This window comes from Aotus nancymaae, unplaced genomic scaffold (genome assembly GCF_030222135.1).
Source record: "Aotus nancymaae isolate 86718 unplaced genomic scaffold, 86718_ANA_hifiasm-v0.15.2.pri h1tg000089l, whole genome shotgun sequence".
Classification (NCBI taxonomy): domain Eukaryota; kingdom Metazoa; phylum Chordata; class Mammalia; order Primates; family Aotidae; genus Aotus; species Aotus nancymaae.
This window is the reverse complement of record NW_026988504.1, coordinates 26,524,410-26,544,184: the sequence shown is the minus strand read 5'-3', so window position 1 is coordinate 26,544,184 and position 19,775 is coordinate 26,524,410. Positions and strand designations below refer to the sequence as shown.

At 51.6% G+C, this 19,775-nt stretch overlaps 1 protein-coding gene and 1 non-coding gene across 10 annotated transcripts in view; both read right to left on the bottom strand.

The window, feature by feature from the left end:
* Nucleotides 1-19,775, bottom strand: part of MED24 (mediator complex subunit 24) — a 29,888-nt gene that overhangs the window by 2,265 nt on the left and 7,848 nt on the right. For 7 of the 9 annotated variants that reach the window (XM_012451997.2, XM_064369149.1, XM_064369150.1 and 4 more), the window contains exons 4-24: nt 15,507-15,545; nt 15,115-15,188; nt 14,516-14,748; nt 14,315-14,371; nt 12,738-12,849; nt 12,447-12,597; nt 12,040-12,153; nt 11,435-11,482; nt 10,096-10,178; nt 9,717-9,803; nt 8,291-8,402; nt 7,350-7,492; nt 6,758-6,795; nt 6,236-6,318; nt 5,708-5,886; nt 5,497-5,596; nt 4,702-4,877; nt 1,513-1,777; nt 1,027-1,208; nt 815-905; nt 434-533 (exon numbers count right to left, since the gene is read on the bottom strand). In XM_012451997.2, the coding sequence (XP_012307420.1) occupies nt 434-533; nt 815-905; nt 1,027-1,208; nt 1,513-1,777; nt 4,702-4,877; nt 5,497-5,596; nt 5,708-5,886; nt 6,236-6,318; nt 6,758-6,795; nt 7,350-7,492; nt 8,291-8,402; nt 9,717-9,803; nt 10,096-10,178; nt 11,435-11,482; nt 12,040-12,153; nt 12,447-12,597; nt 12,738-12,849; nt 14,315-14,371; nt 14,516-14,748; nt 15,115-15,188; nt 15,507-15,545 (2,467 nt within the window). The remainder of the gene's footprint in view (nt 1-433; nt 534-814; nt 906-1,026; nt 1,209-1,512; nt 1,778-4,701; nt 4,878-5,496; nt 5,597-5,707; nt 5,887-6,235; nt 6,319-6,757; nt 6,796-7,349; nt 7,493-8,290; nt 8,403-9,716; nt 9,804-10,095; nt 10,179-11,434; nt 11,483-12,039; nt 12,154-12,446; nt 12,598-12,737; nt 12,850-14,314; nt 14,372-14,515; nt 14,749-15,114; nt 15,189-15,506; nt 15,546-19,775) is intronic. The other 2 variants (XM_012452004.2, XM_012452005.2) reach the window with 1 other exon arrangement.
* LOC135271743 (small nucleolar RNA SNORD124) lies at nt 6,384-6,487 on the bottom strand. Its single transcript, XR_010339877.1, has one exon. It is a non-coding gene; the product is annotated as a small nucleolar RNA SNORD124 (small nucleolar RNA).

Genomic DNA, 19,775 nt, shown 5'->3' with positions numbered 1-19,775 from the left:
TGCTCTTTAGGCAGGAAGGTGGGGAGCAGCCCTAACCCCAGCCCGGGCCTCCCCAGGCATGTCTGGGGGAAGGAAGGAAGGTCAGAGCTGGTGAGTCAACAGTACAGGCTGTGCCTGACGCAGTGAACTCACTTGGGTAGCTTGTCATCCCCTCAACCCTGGGGTAAGGAAGGGGGCAGGGGGTTGGGGTGGAACTATGGGCCAGGCTGGACCTGAGCAGAGGAGCTTCAACCCTCAGGGAGCGAGAACAGCAACGTCTTCTCCAGGGGCAGGACACAGAGCACCCCCTTGGGGGATAGAACAGCACAGGTCCCTGCCATACCCTCTCTGACCAGCTGCAAAGATGCCTCCAGCTGGGGCAGCGGCAGAGCGGCAGCATCGGGGAGTGAACTCCCAGGAAAGGGAGCAGCATGCCGCCAGCCCACACACTCACTGGGGCTCGAAAGGACGTTGGCGTCATCCTCATTGGAGCTGAGCAGTCGCATCAACTTCGAAGGCTGCACGTCGTCCAGGGGGAAGAGGCTGATGTAATCCTAGAGGGTGTGAGAGTCACTGTTATATAACCCTAAACCCCTCAGTTTCCAGCTGTCAAGGAAAAGAGCTGGAGCTCCAATTTGAGTGAGGTCAGCACGGCCAGCAGGGTCTGAGCCCCTCTCTCCTCACCCCCTCCCACAATCCTACAGGCCCCTCGCACCCACGGGCAGTCCGGGGCCACACAAGCCACCCGCAGATCCCTGACCAATCACACCACATCTGCTTCCCTCAGGAAGTGCTGAATCCTCAGGAAATGAACAAGTGAACAGAGGGGCCCTACCTCAATGTCTTCACGGTGTCTCTTCTTCTGGCGGGTGGATGCCTGTCCCTTGTGGGAGGAGTAGGAACTGAGGGCACACCACACGGCCAGCCTGGCAAAGGGTTCCAGAAAAGGGGGGACAGTGAGAGAAGACCCAGGGGCTTTCTGTGTCTGCCTAGGCTCCCCAAAGCCCAGTCCCCCAGGGTGGTACCAAGCTCTAAAGAGAATCCTACTTGGCAAGAGCGGTGCCCGGGGGGTCCATGAGGCTGTGCCACTTGGAGGAGTCAGTGAGCAGGCCAGGCAGGATGTGGCCCAGCAGGACCAGGGTCACCTGCTGCATGTCCAGGCAGAAGATGGAGTAGAGCAGCTCCACCGCCCGCAGCGTGTGCTCCTTCCGCGTCTCCTTCAGCAGCTCCTGGTGCGTGGGAACAGGGGCAGTTTAGGAGCCGGGGGCCCAGGATCTGAGGTGCTGACACCCTGCCACTCCAGCATGGCTGTCCAGGAAGGCCCGAAGAGGGGCCCCAGGTGCTGCTGTACCCCTCAGGCTGAATCCCAGCCTCTGGCCAGAGCTCCCCAAGGAGGCAACCCCAAGGCGAGGCATCCCCGGGGGGGCCATCCGGCTCACTGCAGCCTCTCAGGGAAGCCTGGCTGACCAGGCCAGGTGTGGGGAACCAGGCCACAGGACCCACGTCGGCCCACAGCCACTCCAGCCCAAGTACCTTAATCAGGTTGTTGCAGAACCAGTAGACACCGCCCATGTGCAGCAGGGTGTCAAAGATGTGGATGGAGCGGCTGTCCACCCAGCCCTTCTCCAGCACCTTGGCAAAGATGTCTGTCAGCACCTCCTTGATGGGCCGCTTGGGGGGCAGTAGGTTCCAGTAGGGCATTGTGTCCACCCCGGTGGAGGGAAACTTGATCTGCGTGGCTGTCTGCTGCAGCACATCCGCGCACATGCGCTCCAGGATGGAGTTCATGATCACCACCCTGGGGGGGCCGAGAGGACCTGAGGCTCAGGTGCCACTGTGGGGCAGGGAGGGGAGGGGAGGTGAGGAAATACCCATGCAGACTTTCCCCTGGACTTGGGTGATGGAAATCTCCCTGAGGAATTAACCCAGATCCGTGCTGGGGGAGGGGACACCCCCAGGTGACCTGGCCCCAACCCTGCTCCTGGCAGGTCTCTCACCTGCAGTGCACAAAGCCTATAAACAGGGACTGGGCAGGGGCTTTCCTCCCCCTGGCCACTCCAGCCAGATATTCACATTTTTCTTCCCTCACTCTCCAACTTCCCTCATTCCCCAGGCCTGGGCCCTGCCAACTTGCTGCATAAATAAACACAATCACTTCCCCCTGGGCTACTTGGGGGTCCCCGCCCAGCCCTGGCCTCCTCCCAAAGAAAACAGTTCCTTCCAGGAGAGGGCCAAGGGCTGCCCCACAGGATTCTTCCCGGCCCCTGGTAGCTGGGCAGACAGAAGTATATATCCAGGAATTTTCACCAGGAAAGAGGCTTCGGATATGAATACAGACCTGGCCAAGTGCTGACTGTTCCTGGAATGCGGGGTGGCTCTGGGAAAGCTGCTATGACTTTTAGAGCCACTTTTCTCACCTGCACAATAGAGTCACAGACTTCCCTCTATCCCTTACCCAGATAGGACTTAGGAAGCTTAGAATGGATTACACCAGAGCAAAAGCTCCCTATTTCGTAGGGGTGGGGGAGGGGGGACGGAAATGAGAGAAGAAAGTAAAAAGAAGGAAGCAAGAGGAAGATGAGAGGTGCTTTTCCAGACCCTCCCAAACCTCATGCAGCTCAATGCTTTCCCTTCTCTCCATTAAGACATCTTCAGGCTGGGCGTGGTGGCTCACGCCTGTAATCCCAGCACTTTGGAACGCTGAGGTGGGAGGATCACCTGAGGTCAGGAGTTCGAGACCAGCCTGGCCAACATGGCGAAACCCCATCTATACTAAATATACAAAAATTAGCTGGGCGTGGTGGCGCACGACTGTAATCCCAGCTACTCGGGAGGCTAAGGCAGGAGAACTGCTTGAACCCAGGAGGCGGAGGTTGTGGTGAGCTGAGATCACACCACTGCACTCCTGCCTGGGCAACAGAACAAGACTCTGTCTCTAGCCGGGCACGGTGGCTCACGCCTGTAATCCCAGCACTTTGGGAAGCCGAGGCGGGTGGATCACGAGGTAAAGAGATCGAGACCATCCTGGTCAACATGGTGAAACCACGACTCTACTGAAAATACAAAAAATTAGCTGGGCATGGTGGCGCATGCCTGTAATCTTGAACCCAGGAGGCAAAGGTTGCGGTAAGCCGAGATCGCGCCATTGCACTCCAGCCCGGGTAACAAGAGCGAAACTCCGTCTCAAAGAAAAAAAAAAAAAAGACTCTGTCTCTAAATAAATAAATAAATAAATAAATGACACTCTCAACAGCTACCTTGCGAGGCAACACCCAAAACATATTGGCTGTGAACACCCATGATCTCAGCAGCACTATTCACTATAGCCCAAAAGTGGAAAAAAGTGTCACAGAGATGGGATCATCAAGATGCGGTATAGCCATACAACAGAGGTTTTTTTGAGACAGCATCTCACTCTGTCACCCAGGCTGGCGTACAGTGGCGCGATCTCAGCTCACAGCAACCTCTGCCTCCTGAGTTCAAGCAATTCTCCTGTCTTAGCCTCCCAAGTAGCTGGTGGGATTAGAGGTGCCTGCCACCATGCCCAGCTAATTTTTGTATTTTTAGTAGAGATGAGGTTTCACCATGTTGGCCAGGCTGACCTTGAACTCCTGACCTCAAGTGATCCACCTGCCTCGGCCTTCCAAAGTGCTGGGATTACAGGCGTGAGCCACCACACCCAGCCCACAACAGAGTATTATTCAGCCTTAAAAAGGAAGGAAATTCTGTCACATGCTACTACATGGATGAACTTTGAGGAAATCATGGTGAGTGAAGTCAGCTGGTCACAAAAAGTTAAGTACTGTATGATTCCAGTTAAATGAGGCATCTAAAAAGTAGTCAAATTCAGCAAGTCTCAGTGAGTCATGCCTGCAATCCCAGCACTTTGGGAGTCCACAGTGAGAGGATCACTTGAGGCCAGGAGTTCAAGACCTAGCAAGATAGTAAGAACACGTTTCTACAAAAAAATAGAAAAAATTAGCCAGGTGTGGGCCTGTAGTCCCAGCTACTCGGGAGGCTGAGGTGGGAGGATCACTTGAGCCCAGAGGTTTGAGGTTGCAGTGAGACTCACTCTGGTCTGGGTCTCAAAAAAAAAAAAAAAAAATTATAAAGTAGTCAAATTCCTAGATGCAGAAAGTAAAATGGTAGTTACCAGGAGATGGAGGGAGGAAAAAATGGGAAGTTGCTCAGTGGGTACGAAGTTTCAGAGATGCAAGAAGAAAGTTCTGGAGACTTGTTACACAACAGTGTGAATATACTGAACACTACCGAACAGGACACTTAAACATGGTTAAGATGGCAAATCTTATGTGCTTTTTATAATTAAAAACTGAAGAGCCAGGGCAGGAAACTGTCCTAAAAGATAACAGGGGGTGGGGGATGGCCTGTAAAATCTACAGACACGTTTCTAGTTCCTAGACAGTTACACAGCTTTGTTCTTTGGAGAGCTAGTTGTCTAGAACTTGAGTTTCTGAGGGCAGGATCGTAGTTGTTTGGGATCTGCATTTCTGACACACAGCAGGTGCTGGCGTACAGACATTTCTGCCACAGAGAAACACACTATGTGTTGACCGAGTCAGGTGAGTGAATGCATGAACAGGAAAGTGAGTGAGTGATCGAGCAGCGTGTTTGCGAAGGTCAGAAAAGAGAGGGGTGCTTGTTATTGGATGGACTTCTCACAACACACCTGCTGGGCCTGAGAAGGGAGGGCGGGTTACTGACCTTTCATTGTAGAACTGCAGGGTATTCTCACTAAACAGTGGTCCTGCCAGCTGGCGAATCATCTGCAGAGACTTCTCACGCTCATCTAGCCCCAGCATCCGGACATGGGCCACAAGCCAAGCCACCGCACACACCGCCAGACTGCACACCTTCCCTTTGATGTTATCAGTGATTTTCTAGGGGAGAGGAAAGGTGACGGGCACCATCTATCTCCCATTCCTGGGCCATCACCTTCTCAGCCTCTGTGGGCATCTAAGTGCAGCGGGTGGAGTCCCCAGAGACATCCCACACCTCTCTCCATGAGTTTGATTTTTCCCAGAGCTACCTGGGCCAGAGGGAGTGGCTAAGACTAGATTATACAAAAGATCAATATTAAAACATGAGCTCCTTGGGCCAGGTGTGGTAACTCATACCCGTAATCCTAGTACTTTGGGAGGCTGAGGCAGGCAGATCACAAGGTCAGGAGCTTGAGACCAGCCTGACTAACATGGTGAAACCCTGTTTCTACTAAAAATACAAAAATGAGCCAGTCATAGTGACACACGCCTGTAGTCCCAGCTACTCGGGAGACTGAGGTGGGAGAATCACTTGAACCCAGAAGGCAGAGATTCAGTGAGCCGAGATCACTCCACTGCCCTCCAGCCTGGCAGCAAAGCAAGACTCAGTCTCAAAAAACAAACAAACAAACAAAAACACATCAGCTCCTGGATTAAAGGTCTTCTTGCTCTTACAAAATATAACAAGCCATCACTGGCTGGCTCACGGGGGCAAAGGCTGCTGGGAAGGCGGGGCTACCTGAATGGACTCGAAGGCCAGGACACCGTTCTCCCAGGCATTGAGGATTTCCAAGATGGCGGCTGAGATGCTGAGACAGGCCTCGTGCCACTTCATCTGCCTGTGGGTGTGCGTGGGAGAAGTCACCACAGGGGAGCGGGGACAGGCTCAGGGAGAGAGTCTTGGCCGTGCCCCCACCGCCACCCTTGGAGTGGGTGCCCGGGCCACTGACACCAGCTTCATCTCCGAGGAGTTGTTGAGCAGGGCAACCAGGGACTCCACTTTGGTGGAGTCGGGGCGGAAGCAGGGGTGGTCAGGGTTCAGGATCTTGCCCTCCTCGGGCATGCAAGTCTGCATCCAGGTCTCGAAGAAAGGTACCTCAGCTCCTGAGCGCGACTCGGACAGAATCACCTGAGAAAGGGGAAGAGGGGGCACCAGCAGAGTAGAGGGCGCGGCGCCTGCCAGCGCTAGATCTGGGGCTGCACTGTTTCCCATCACGTTGCTGCTCCAGCCCAGCCTGAAGACTGGGGACAAACCGATTCAACGGAGGCAGACGGGGGCTATGCTGCCACCTAGTGGTCAGTGTGAGCATGGGGCTGAAGGGGCCTCTGCAGACTCCAGCCCAGGTGGGCACTTGGTTTCTGAGGCCCACAAAACTAACTGGCTGAGAGGCTGTGGCGGGGCGGGTGGTGAGGTGGGGAGAATTCCGGGTTACCTCCTTCCCCTGAGGCCCCGTCCCGGCCGCTCCCCTCTTTCTCACCTCTGAACCATAGGTCTGGGCCACGTGGCACAGCATGAGGAAGGAGATGTCAAACAGCAGGGCCCGGACAGAGGCCGGTTTGGCTGTGGAAGGACAGGACAGCTGAGCTACCAGGGAAAGCCCATGTCTGAGTGGACAGGGATCGGGATTTGTCTCTAGGAAGGTCAGGGACCACGTGGCTCCTTCAAAGCTCCGAGGCTCAGAATCCTTTTCTTGAGTCTCAGTTGGAACATCATCCCTTCCTTGAGACCAAAGGCCCCCAGCACCCTCTTCCAGCATACCCAACCAAGTCATAAGGGGTGTGGGGAACGAGACACAGGGATGGTCTGGTAAGAATCCTTTTCCAGCATTACCCACTTTCAAGCTCCGTGGAAGCTTCCATCGGTCATGGCTCTGAGGAGGCAGTACAGCCTCCCCACATTGAGCCCAGGTGCCCTCCTTCCTCCCACCCACCCTCCTCCCTCCCACACTCTCCCTCCACACCCCTCCTCAGGCCCCTGGGCCTGCACAGGGCTGACTTACTGCTTTCTTCGCTGCCATAGGTTGTGAATTCATTCAAGCTGAAAGGAATAGAGACAGGCTGCGTTGACTAAAGCATGAGCTGAGCAGTAGCTGGGCACTGGGGGCTACACATGCTCAGAGAGTGGTTGCTAGAGTCTATGAGTTACAGGTTAAACTTAAAATGAGACATGCTGCTACAGGAAAAGTATTACTATTGTGAGAAGATTTCCAAGGCCTAGAGAATGGTTCACTGAATGGAACAATGTTCTATATGTCAAATTCCAGGGCAACCAAAAAAGGCAACAGAATTTGAGAGCTGCTTATTAATAACTGGGCATACTCGGAATTCCTCCATGTCCAGTGTTCAACACCTCAACCTTTACCCTCATCTCTTTACCAAACACGTCCACTCCATCCTCAGCTGAAGAGAAAAGAACACTTAGGTTGTGAGAACAGGCCCTTCCTACAAGATCTCCAGCCAGGGTGCTCTGCCTAGGCCCGTGGGTCTCTAGACGATACCCAGACCCAGGCACCTGACTCCTACCCTGCTATCTCCTGCCAACACGCATGGCCTCCCCGCACACCCTGGGGTCAGGAGCTTGGCCTTCCTCACTTGATGAATTTCCGGGCGAAGGATTTCAGCTTTCCAGTGGCAGCAGCAGCGGCCAGTAGCAAGTCTAGACTCTTTCCGGATAGCATGTGGCCCAGGACGCCCAGCAGTCCCTCCGGGGACTTAGAGTGGTCTGCATCCATCGTCTGGAGACAGGACAGGAAATCAAGTCCTGAAGAACACTGAAGACCCCCCACCCAAGATACAGCCTAGCCACATTTTCTCTCTTTCACAACCTGGAATGTAATCTACATCTTTCTGACTTCAATCTGGAAAATCATTCCTAAAACTTATCCTTGCTTTCCAATCCATCCCTCTCGTCTACATTGGCATGAAGGTGGTAAGGTTGGGGTGGGCAAGGTCACGGCTGGGAACTTCTCTGTCATTTCCTTTTTTTTTTGAGATGGAGTCTCACTGGAGTGCCCAGGCTGGAGTGCAGCAGTGGTGCAATCTCAGTTCACCATAATCTCCACCTCCCGGGTTCAGCAATTCTCCTGCCTCAGCCTGCCAAGTAGCTGGAATTACTATGCTTCCATAAACTTCCATAAACCATCACACTAGGTGAATTTTGTGTTTTTAGTGGAGATGGAGTTTCACCACATTGTCCAGGCTGGTCTCAGACTCCTGACCTCAAGTGATCGTCCCACCTCAGCCTCCCAAAATGTTGGAATTACAGGTGTGAGCCACCGCGCCCCACGCCTCTGTTGTTTCCACGTGAGACAGCCTAAGAGAAAGTGCTTACTGCAGCACCTGATGTACAAATGAAGCTCCCACAGGTTACCATTCAGTGATAGCTGCCCTTGCCTCCCCTTTCACTACCTCCAAAGCAACTATGTGTAAAAGCTAAAGGAAACAGAGGTCTGAGGCCTCTTTTTATTTATCTGCAAGCAGATAGAGCACTGGGAAGAGGAAAGACCATGGTGACCAGGGAAGGGCATACTCACCTTGAGGATGTTTGTGACAGTGGGTTCCGCCCGCAGGATCAGCTGGATGTTGGGCTGGATGTTGGCATTCTCTCCTGATTTCTGCTGGGGTGCGTGCTCCCGGTCTGCTTTTCTGTGGACATCACCAGTTGTACAAGGAAGGGAAGAGGAATGGAGAGAAATTCTTGACACATTCCCTTGTTCAAGCCCAGAAGCAAATGCACAGAGGAGGTGGGACACACATAAGAACCTCCAAGGTTGGGGTGAAGTTTATGGAAGCATAGTCAATATCACAATCACTGATTTATCATTAGTATTTTTTTTTTTGAGACAGTCTTACTCTGTCACCCAGGCTGGAGTACAGTGGAACAATCTCAGCTCACTGCAGCCTCTGCCTCCCAGGTTCAAGCGATTCTCAGGCTGCAGCCTCAGCCTCCCGAGTAGCTGGGCACTCACAATGCCCGGCCACTTTTTGTATTTTTAGCAGAGACGGGGTTTCACCATGTTGGCCAGTCTGGTCTCAAACTCGTAACCTCAGGAGATCTGCCCACCTTGGCCTCCCAAATTGCTGCGATTACAGGCGTAAGCCACTGCACCCAGCAATTTATCATTAGTCTTTTTTTTTTTTTTTTTTTTTTTGAGACAGAGTCTCGCTCTGCTGCCCAGTCTGGAACGCAGTGGTAAGATCTCAGTTCACTGCAACCTCCGCCTCCTGGGTTCAAGTGATTCTCCTACCTCAACCTCCTGAGTAACTGGGATTACAGGCCACATCACCATGCCTTGCTAATTTTTCTGTTTTTAGTAGAAACGGGGTTTCACCTGACCTTGTGATCCACCTGCCTCAGCCTCCCAAAGTGCTGGGATTAAGGCATGAGCCACCCTGCCCAGTCTATCATTAATCTTAAATGCTCTGAAAGCAGATTTAAGATTAAAAGAAGATTCAGAATTTTTATTTTTAATTTTTTTGAGACAAGGTCTCACTCTGTTGCCCAGGCTGGAGTGCAATGGTGGAATCTCAGCTCACTGCAACCTCTGCCTCCTGGGTTCAAGCGATGCTCATGCCTCAGCCTCCCAAGTAGCTGGGATTACAGGTGCACACCACATGCCCAGCTGATTTTTGTATTTTTAGTAGAGATGAGGTTTTGACATGTTGGCTAGGCTGGTCTTGAACTCCTGGCCTCCAAGTAATCCACCCGCCTCCAGCCTAGGATTTTTACTTTTATCACAAAGATGGGTATGAGTTAAAGAGCAGTGACTAAGAGTGTAAAACTCTGGTCTGAAGACACCGGTGCCATCTTTTCCTTCCTGTTCCCTGTACCCCGAGGCATGATCCCAGTCACTTGCAGCCCACACTTTAGACAGAAGGTTGAAAGGCACCCAGCAGCCCCATCGTAACAAGAAAGAGGTCAAGGGGCTCTTGGGGTAGCCCAGGTGTGCTCACACTTACCGCTTAGTCATAAGGTTGTTCACACTGGCCTCAGACAGAAGCCCCTGCTTGCCACATTCTTGGAGCAGGAAGTTTGTACAGTCACAGCTGTGAGGGAGAAAGATGCTGAGGGAACTGTGTACCTGGCTGGGATGGTCGGGGGCAGAGGGAGCAGCAGGTCCCTGAGCATCCTCCTCCCTCTTTCAGGATGAGGAAAATCTGGAGTGCCTGAGGGACAGTAGAGGGGCTCTGGGGACTTAGCAACTATGGGCTGCTGCTTCCTGCCCCTGCCAAGGGGAGTGAACAAGGAGACAGAGTCCCCTGAGGCTTCTCAGGCACAGATCAGGGAAGAGCCCAGAACGCCTTCCAATAGGGCAGGGGTGAGCAGGGGAGCTCATACTTGCAGCGCTGGTCAGCTTTGTCCAACAAGGGTGTGAGCTTCAGCAGGAACTCGAAAGCACAGTTGACATCCTCAGTGAAGTCCTAAAAAGAGACAGAAGTGTTTACCTGGTTTCCAGGTCCTCTGCTCTTCCCTCAGCCTGCAGTGCAGGCTCACAAGGACATGCTGCCGGATACAGAGCCTGTAAGTAGGCCCTGTCCACTGCTGGCTCCCAGCGACTTGATGGGGAGAAGTATGAGGCATCACTGCTCCCCACAGCGCCACCCAGCCCTTATCATCTCAGGCAATCTTGACTGCTGGAGGCATCAGCCTGAGCTGCCTAGCTGCCTTCTGCCTGGAGCCTGGGTGTATGTGGTGGGTGCACGCACACGCTGAAGCAAACGCACACACACACTCTGAAGCAGGTGCACATGCTGAAGCACACACAAACTGAAGCACACACACACACAAGCATACTCATGCTGAAGCAGGTGCACACACTGAAGCACACACACACTGAAGCACACACACACACTGAAGCACATACACTGAAGCACACACACACTGAAGCATACTCATGCTGAAGCAGGTGCACACACTGAAGTGCACACACACTGAAGCGCACACACTGAAGCACACACACTGAAGCACATACACACACTGGAGTACACACACACACTGAAGCACACACACTGAAGCACACACACATTGAAGCACACACACACTGAAGTGCACACACACTGAAGCACACATGCACTGAAGCGCACACACACACTGAGGCACACACACAAGCACATACACACACTGAGGCACACACACAAGCACACACACACACTGAAGCGCACACACACTGAAGCCCACACACACTGAAGCGCACTCTGAAACGCACACACTGACGCACACACACACTGAAGCGCATGCACACACTGAAGCACACACACACTGAAGCACACACACAAGTGCACATACACACTGAAGCACACACACTGAAAGACACTGAAGCGCACACACACTGAAGCACACACACAAGCACACACACTGAAGCACACACACTGAAGCACACACTGAAACACACACTGAAGCATGAGCACACACTGAGGCACACACACACACTGAAGCGCACACACAAACAAGCACACACACTGAAACATACACTGAAGCACACTCACAATGAAGCAGGTGCACACACTGAAGCACACACACACTGAAGCACATACACAGCAAAGCACTGAGGTGCACACATGCACACACGCATCCAGCTCTCTTCCAGGCATGAGAACACTGCCCAGTTGGGGCCTGAAGGACCCTTCCCTTGCCCTTGTTTTTGCTCCCACGCCTCCATCTCAATTCCTCAACTCACCTTGTCCCCATGAGAGTATTTCTTCAACTTCACCAAAACCTGTGGAATCTAGGGGGTAAGGCAGAGGGAAAAACAGCAAGATCCGTTTCTTTTCTCTTTCATCTACCCCTGAAGACCTCCCCCCAACCCCCTGCTCCAAGGAGAGAGACAAGAACAGTCCTGCCCTGGAAGTGAGAGCACACTTAGAGCTAAATGACAGCCAATAGGTACCTGGGTCCCTTATGCCACCAGGCCTAGGCACAGGACACAGGGACCCTGCACCTCTGCTCACTCAACAGAAAAAAAATGCCATAAGCAAAAGTAGATTCCCAGCTTCAAGGAGGACTGGGGCCTCTTTCCCTGGCTCCCCTCACTGCCCTGCAGCAATCTGTCTGATGACCAAGCTAAACTGCACCTCTGTGGTAAGAAAAAACAGAGTTTGCCAAATGGGCTAAATATAGCCCTGGCAGTTTCAGAGAAAATGATCAATGGGAACTTGTACTGGGATACCTGGCAGGCTGGGCCCAGCACCCACAGGGAGAAACACAGGGCAGACGTCCAGGGTGCCACTGCTCTTCCTGAGAACCATTCCTAGACTGGCTCTGTCCCGCCCACGTCCCCAGTACCTTGAGGAAAGTGAAAGCTGTCCACTTGAGCTCCTCTGTACCCTCAGGAGACTCAATGAGCCCCACGAAGCAAGCTTTCCAGATCTCCAGGACAAAAAGTGGGGTGGGGATATGCTGTGGGAAGAGCCAAGGGCGAGGCCTAAGAGGGTGCCTGTACCCTGTCATCCTTCTATGGACACCCAAGGATTTGGCTGGGTCAGAGACTGCATGGCAGAGTCACTGCCCAGCTCTGTGCTGAGAACCAGAGGCGTAAGGTCCAATGACATAAGTGTACATGCCGGGCACCCACTATCCATCACAGAGCAGGAGAAACCCACTTCTCCCAGAGAGGACCAGAAGAATCCTCCCTCTTGCCCCCAAAAGGCTGGCCCGCCTTGGGGAAGGGAGAGCCACTCAGCCACTCCCACCTGCATGCGCTTCACCATCGTCAGCTGCTCCACCAGGGACTGCGTCTCGCCTGTCAGGTTCATGGTGCCCTCGAGCAGGATCACGGCGTGGACAGTGGGGAAGCCAGTCTTGTGCATCTGCTCCGTGTGCACAGACAGCATCGTGGGGATGCTGAGGGGTCATAAACACAGGGGACAGCATTTGAGGGGGCCAAAGGTGAAGGTGGAGGGGATGGCACCAGGTGCCACATCTTCCCACCCCAGGGCGTGTCCTCCTTCTCCCTCCATCACCATCCCCCAGGGAGCCACTACCTCCTAATGAGGGTGCCGCACTGCTCGGCCTGGCTCCGGAGCTGGGGGTTGCTGAGATTGGCCAGGATCTCTCCAAGTTTCAAGAGAGAATGCTCAATGGCAGTCCAGGAGGCTGGCAGAGGGAAGGAAGTGCAGAAATGTGATGGGAAACAGGGGAGAGAGAGCGCTTGGCCCCAAACTCTTTGATTTTGGCACCACCTCTGACATTCAAAACCACACAGGAAGACTTCCCCTCAGGACGACAGGGAGGCAGGGGCCTGAGGCAGCATGCACTGTTTCCAGAAGAGGGGTGGGCACCTAGAGCTGGAAACCCTACAGACCATTCCCAAAGGCCTAACTTCCAGGAGACACAGCCAGCTGACTTCACAAGGTATGGCATCACACAGGCTCGGGAGAGAGAGGCAGAGGGAGGTTAGAGTCCAGTAGCTGGAACAGGGAGTGTGGCCACAAATCACTCGAGCAGTGGGCGGATTCCAAATCCAGCCTTGGAGAGGCTGTCACTCTCCCCTGGGGGCGCTGGGTCCCTGAATGGCCTCCCCATTCTCAACCACTCCCTGATCTAGGCGGCACACTTGCTGCCCTCCGCTGCTGAAGGTCTCTCTCACACACCGTCTCTCAAACTCCCACCATGCTCCGAGCCCCTCTGTTCAAGCCCCAGTTCCTTTAGCAACTCACCCAACTGGTCTAACTGACTGTTCTCTCCTTCCTAATGCCCACACTCATGGTCTAAGCCATATCAGTCAGCACTGAATTATAAGTTACTTATCCTAGTTACAATTCCAGAGGGTCAAATGATGGATAATGGCACCAACTAGCCCATTAACCTCCATGGAGCACAGAAGGGGAAAAAAAAGACAAGACTCGAGAGCCATTAAAATTCAGTATTCATCCGATTTTCAGCCAGTAAACATTTATCAAGGGTCAAGGTAGGTAAGAAGCTGTCAACGCAGACCATTTTTATATAATGATTGTCTTTTTGGACTTTTCACAGGCAGTAAAACATACTTGGGGAAGAAATAAATATACTAGTCCTAAAACAAGCTCTCCCATCAGGTCCTAAAGTCTCGGGAGTAACCCATTCTAGCAATCTTGTCCCTGGAGAACAAGAGATCTGTAGGAGGTCCCAAGCCACGTGGGCTTCAAGGAGCAAGACTGTGGCCTTAGGACCCCATTGCTGGAAATACTGGCATCTTCCCTCCCACCAGGTGCTCTGTCTGTTCTCAGGCTCTGGAGAGCACCCACACTTAACAACTGAACTTGAGGCAAGAGGCTTATGGTCCAACAGGTCCAACAGCAGACAGGCACTGTGTTCAAAGGGGCATTTTAGGTTAACATTCAAATACAAGAGGCATTTGCTTTCAGACAATGAGTAACGTGGAGACAAACACAATAACGGACGGTGTGCTTGTCTTGTCCTCTAGTTTTTTCCGCATCTGTGACATACTAGTCTTGCTCCCCACTAGCAGCTATGCTTGATGAGGGCAGGGACCCTGCCACATGCTCCTTTGATAGCCCCCCCACCCCCCGCCCCCAGCACCTAGCACAGTGCTGGGCATACGACAATGCTCAGTAAATACCTGTTGGTTGATTGGCTCGGGTGCCACCCTGCCCAAGTCCCTGGGATGTGTGCAATGCTTATGGGGAGAAAAAAAAGGAAGTGGGATGGTTTCAGATCCTCCTGGAAAGAAGTGGGATGGCATCCTGCCTCTCCCTTCTCAATTAAAGGACCGGCTATGGGAGCAGCGGCAGGTGGGGCTCAGGGGAATCAGGGGACATACAGGCCTCCTCTAGTTTGGCGATGTGCAGCAGGGCCCGGTTCTTGGTGCTGCTGAGGGTTTTCTCCAGGCGCTGAAGGCACATGGCAAGCTGCTTCTCCCCAGCTGCTGGAGTGCCAGCCTCCAGCCCCTCCCGGAGCCGCTCTGCAGAGGCTGCCGTGCAGCGCAGCAGCCAGTGGAGGGCGCTGAGAAGGGCTCGGCACAGTCCGATGCACTCCTCAGCTTTGCCATGACAGCTACCAGGAAGGATGCAAAATCAGGGCTCTGTTCTTCCAATGGCTGAAATCCAACCCACACCAATGTTCCCCAGAGTCCCTGGCACTTCCCCACTAGGAACTAGGGCTGAGAAGCTAACAAAGTCCTGGGAATGACACTTAGCCCCTTTGGCTTCTACTGGACAAGATTTCAAATGAGCTACTCCAGACACAGAGGAAGATCTGTCCTAAGGGAGCAAGAAAAGGAGGGGACTGGTGAGTATGGATGGGCAGGTGGGGTGAAAAAATGTGAGAACCCAGAATTGGTCTTGGTCTGTGTGCTAGGAGCTTCACCTCTGCACTAAGACAAGGTTGAAACGTTGTGAGCCCCCTTACCCCTGCTCTTACCTCAGACGGTCACAGAACATGTCCATGATATCCAGCAAAGCCTGGACACACAGGTCCCGGGAAAAGTCATCGAACTGCGGAAAGAACAGTGGAGATGCTACGGAACGCCCCTGTCCACCCCTAGGGCTCACACAAGGCAGAGACTGCGTTCAGGATTCCTCCTCTCTCCTCCAACTTTGGGTTCCAGACTCAGCATCCTCAACACGACATTGGCTCCCAAGCACCAGCGCCTACTTGCCAGGACCCCCCTCCCAAGGAAGGCCAGCAATGCCAGCCACAGGCATCATGTGCTGCCTGCCCAGCCTCATGGGTCACAGGATCAGGGCCACCCGCCAGGAGGTGGGGCCTTGTCTGTCATCTTCCACCTAGCTCCAGAGTGTCTATAGTCATACCTTACTGATGGCTGTGAGGACAGAGGAGTATGACACCATCTGGAGGGAAGGAAGAAAGATAATCCTTAGACCACTCATCTCCCACGGCTGAGAGGAACAAACACTGCTGCTTCAAGTTGCTGCAGTTCTCCTGAACCTCAACCCCTTCAAGAGGCCCTCCTCAACCCAGGGAAGGAGAGGCAGTGTCACTGTGTACCGCCCCGTTCCTCCTTCTGTCAGACTCACTGCAAATGGTATCAGCATAAGCCCATCAAGAAGATGATTTTGGGGGATACTCAAAGGCTCCATGTTTCATGTTCACATGCTACTCATTGTCCTCAATAAGCGTGGGCTAACTGACAGCTGGTGGGCAGAAGCACGGGCAAGAGTGAAGTCACGTCACTGTATTCCTATAGCTTCCGGCAAGAACAGGGGCTTCATCTGGGTAAGAATCAGAGACAAACGTTTCCTGCACTGAGTAGGTAGTACCTGCACCTTAAAACAAGGAGTGGCTGGGTGTGGTGGCTCACACCTGTAATCCCAGCACTTTGGGAGGCTGAGGAGGGCGGATTACCTGAGGTCAGGAGTTCGAGACCAGCCTGGCCAACATGGTGAAACCCCATCTCTACTAAATATATAAAAATTCACCAGGCATAGTGGCACATGCCTGTAATCCCAGCTATTCAAGAGGCTGAGTCAGGAGAATTGCTTGAGGCTGGGAGATGGAGGTTGCAGTGAGCCGAGATAATGCCACTGCACTCCAGCATGACTGACAGCAAAACTGTGACTCAAAAAAAAAAAAAGAAAAGAAAAGAAGGGAAACAGGGAGTAAGTTTTACTGTATAAAGTCTTACTTGTTCTTCAGAACTTACGCTCTAGGACCCATCCAGGACACCTTCCCTGATCAACTCCAATATCCCCACCAAAGCTGAACCCATTCCTCTGTGCTCCAAGTAATCACCTTAGGCTCATCATTACACGGCAGGTGCCTGCAGTCCCCACTAAATTAGGAGCTCCTTGAGGACAAGGACATTTTTACTCAGTGACCACCACAAGCTTGATGTTTGTAGAATGAATAAATAAAAACACACCTTTAACTCAGCATGACTCAAAGTAGCTTCCACAGCTGCCCTATCCATTAGAGAAGTCACTAGCCCCATGGGGCTGTTTAAATGTAAATTAATTAAAGTTAAATAAAATTTAAAATGCATTTCCTCAGTCACACTAGCCACATTTCAAGTGCTCCATGGCCACAGGTGGCCAGTGGATTCTGTACTGGACAGTGTAGATAAAGAACATTTCTATCACTGTACAAAGTCCATGCTGTTCCAGAAGTTCTCAGGCTATTAAGAAATGTCACACACATACCCTGGGCTTGTGTGTAACATAAATTTGAGAAACACTAGATTAAACATACACAGAGAACTTTACCACAAAACTTCTTGAACCATGACATACTCATCTACAATGAGAATCTCTAAGTAGATTGATGATAAAACAAAGCAATATCCTTCAAACCTACTGGACCAAGCAATCTCACGTGCCCAGTATTTCCAAAATACATTTTGGGAAATACTACCTGAACAGTAAGTTTCCAGAGAACAGAGATGGTATTGAATTTATATCTGTTTCTCTAGCATCTAGCTCGGGAACTGATATGCAATAGGTCCTCAGGAAGTTTTTATTGCTTTGAATTAGATGAATTCTACTAACTAGATGCCTTCTGGAAAAATCTTACCTTAAAATAAATTTCTATTAGCAAAACCTATTCATCATGATCATAAGACTGGAGATCTAGTTCAAAAGAAATAATTTGTCCTGACTGAAATTAAACCCTACAGAAAATCTTTTGTCATATTAAAAAAAAATTATAGTATGCTGATAAAATATAAATAATACCACAAAAAATAGTTACAGTTGTATACTCAAAATCGGTGGCAAAATATACCAAAATACAAAAGCAGGATACAATGACAGAAAGTATCAGGACAATCACCACCTAGGCTGTCTCTGCTGGAGGAGTACAAACCTCCAGGCAAGGTGGCTCATGCCTGTAATCCCAGAGGATCACTAGGTCAAGAGATCAAGACCATCCTGGCCAACATGGTGAAACCCCATCTCTGCTAAAAATACAAAAATTACTTTGGGAGGCCGAGGCGGGTGGATCATGAGGTCAAGAGATCGAGACCATCTTGGTCAACATGGTGAAACCCCGTCTCTACTAAAAATACAAAAATTAGCTGGGCATGGTGGTGCGTGCCTGTAATCCCAGCTACTCAGGAGGCTGAGGCAGGAGAATTGCCTGAACCCAGGAGGCGGAGGTTGCAGTGAGCCGAGATCGCGCCATTGCACTCCAGCCTGGGTAACAAGAGCAAAACTCCGTCTCAAAAAAAAAAAAAAAAAAAAAAAAAAATTAGCTGTGCATGGTGGTGTGTGCCTGTAGTCCCAGCTACTCGGGAGGCTGTGGCAGGAGAATCGCTTAAACCCAGGAGGCAGTGGTTGCAGTGAGCTACCGCACTCCAGCCTGGCAACAGAGTGAGACTCAGTCTCAAAAAAAAAAAAGACGAAAGCTGTCTGCTCAATCACCTGGGTATGGCAAACTTTCCACCTATGTGTGATTTCCCTATCACCAGAATACACTGCTCTTTTCAGGCATCTTTCACTAGTACTCCTGGGTGAACAGAAGCAAAACACAGAAGGCTTAAATACAATCAGTGTTCAGAACCACGACACTGTGAGGCCAGAACTAGTGTCTGACATCTATAAGAAAGCTGGGAGCCTGCCTGGGCAGGATGACCATAACGTTCCAGCGAGTGTTTTGTTTATTTATAACTGATGTCCCCATAGCGAGTGCTTGGCAAAGAACTGAGCCTTGCTGGATACCAACCTGTAGGGGGAGCCGGATGTCCCCACTAAACACTGACCCTCATATGCCAGGAGAGAAACCCCCAATCCTGTATGTTCTGAGAGAGGCCGTTCATCAAAATGAATTTCTGGTCTTCAAAGTCTGAATTCCGTTCAGTAGAATTTTGTTAACTGTATCAATAAACCACTGCTACTCCAGAGACCCGAAAATGCTTTCTACATGACGGACTGTTTTACACAGCAGGATCTGGCCTATTCCAGTCTTAATCATTCTATCACTGTTAGAAGCTCTGAACCACCACAGTACCCCAGGGCAGGAGAGGCCCTCTGTGTGGCCACCACGCTGGTGGCTAGCCCCCCCGACCCTGCAGCTGCTCTCAAATCCTCTCTGCTCTTCTGAATATTCAACACCCCTACTACTCCTAAGTGCCCTCTACTCGCATAACACAGGGCCAAAGAGCCTCTTGACTCTGAAGGAAGAATAAATTACTAATTTTGCACAGCACTTGACAGGTCACAAAGGTCTTTCATATATGCTTGCTTCTCTCTGTTACTTCAGCCTCTTTCTCTTTCTTCTTTTTTCATTTTTTCTTTTTCTTTTCTCTCTGCCTCTTTCTCTTTCTTGCCTTTCCCATTAGTGTTTACACAACTCAAGACTCTTCCATTGGTTTGTTTGTTTTTTGAGACAGGGTCTCACTCTGTCACCCAGGCTATGACACAGCAATGCTGCTCCAGGGTTCAAGCAATTCTTCCACCTCAGCCTCCTGAGTAGCTGAGACTACAGGTGCACACAACCATGCCTAATTTTTTCTTTCTTTCTTTCTCTGAGACAGAGTCTCACTCTGTAGTATCTAGCCTATAATTCCAGCACTTTGGGAGGCGAAGGCAGGAGGATCACAAGGTCAGAAGTTTGAGACCAGCCTGACCAACATGGTGAAACCCCATCTCTACTAAAAATACAAAAATTAGATGGGCGTGGTGATGTGCACCTGTAATCCCAGCTACTCAGGAGGCTGAGGCAGGACAATCACTTGAACCCGGGAGGCAGAGGTTGCAGTAAGCCAAGATGGCACCACTGCACTCCAGCCAGGGTAACAGAGTGAGACTTCGTCTCGAAAAAATAAAAATAATCCGGGCGAGGTGGCTCACGCCTGTAATCCCAACACTTTGGGAGGCCAAGGCGGGTGGGTCATGAGGTCAGGAGATCAAGACCATTCTGGCTAACATGGTGAAACCCCATCTCTACTAAAAATACGAAGATCGACGAGGTGTGTTGGTGTGTGCCTATAATTCCAGCTACTTGGGAGGCAAAGGCAGGAGAATCGCTTGAACCCAGTGTGGGGGTGGTGGGTTGGGGGAGGTTGCAGGGAGCCGAGATGGTGCCACTGCTCTCCAGCCTGGGCAACAGAGCAAGACTCCGTCTCA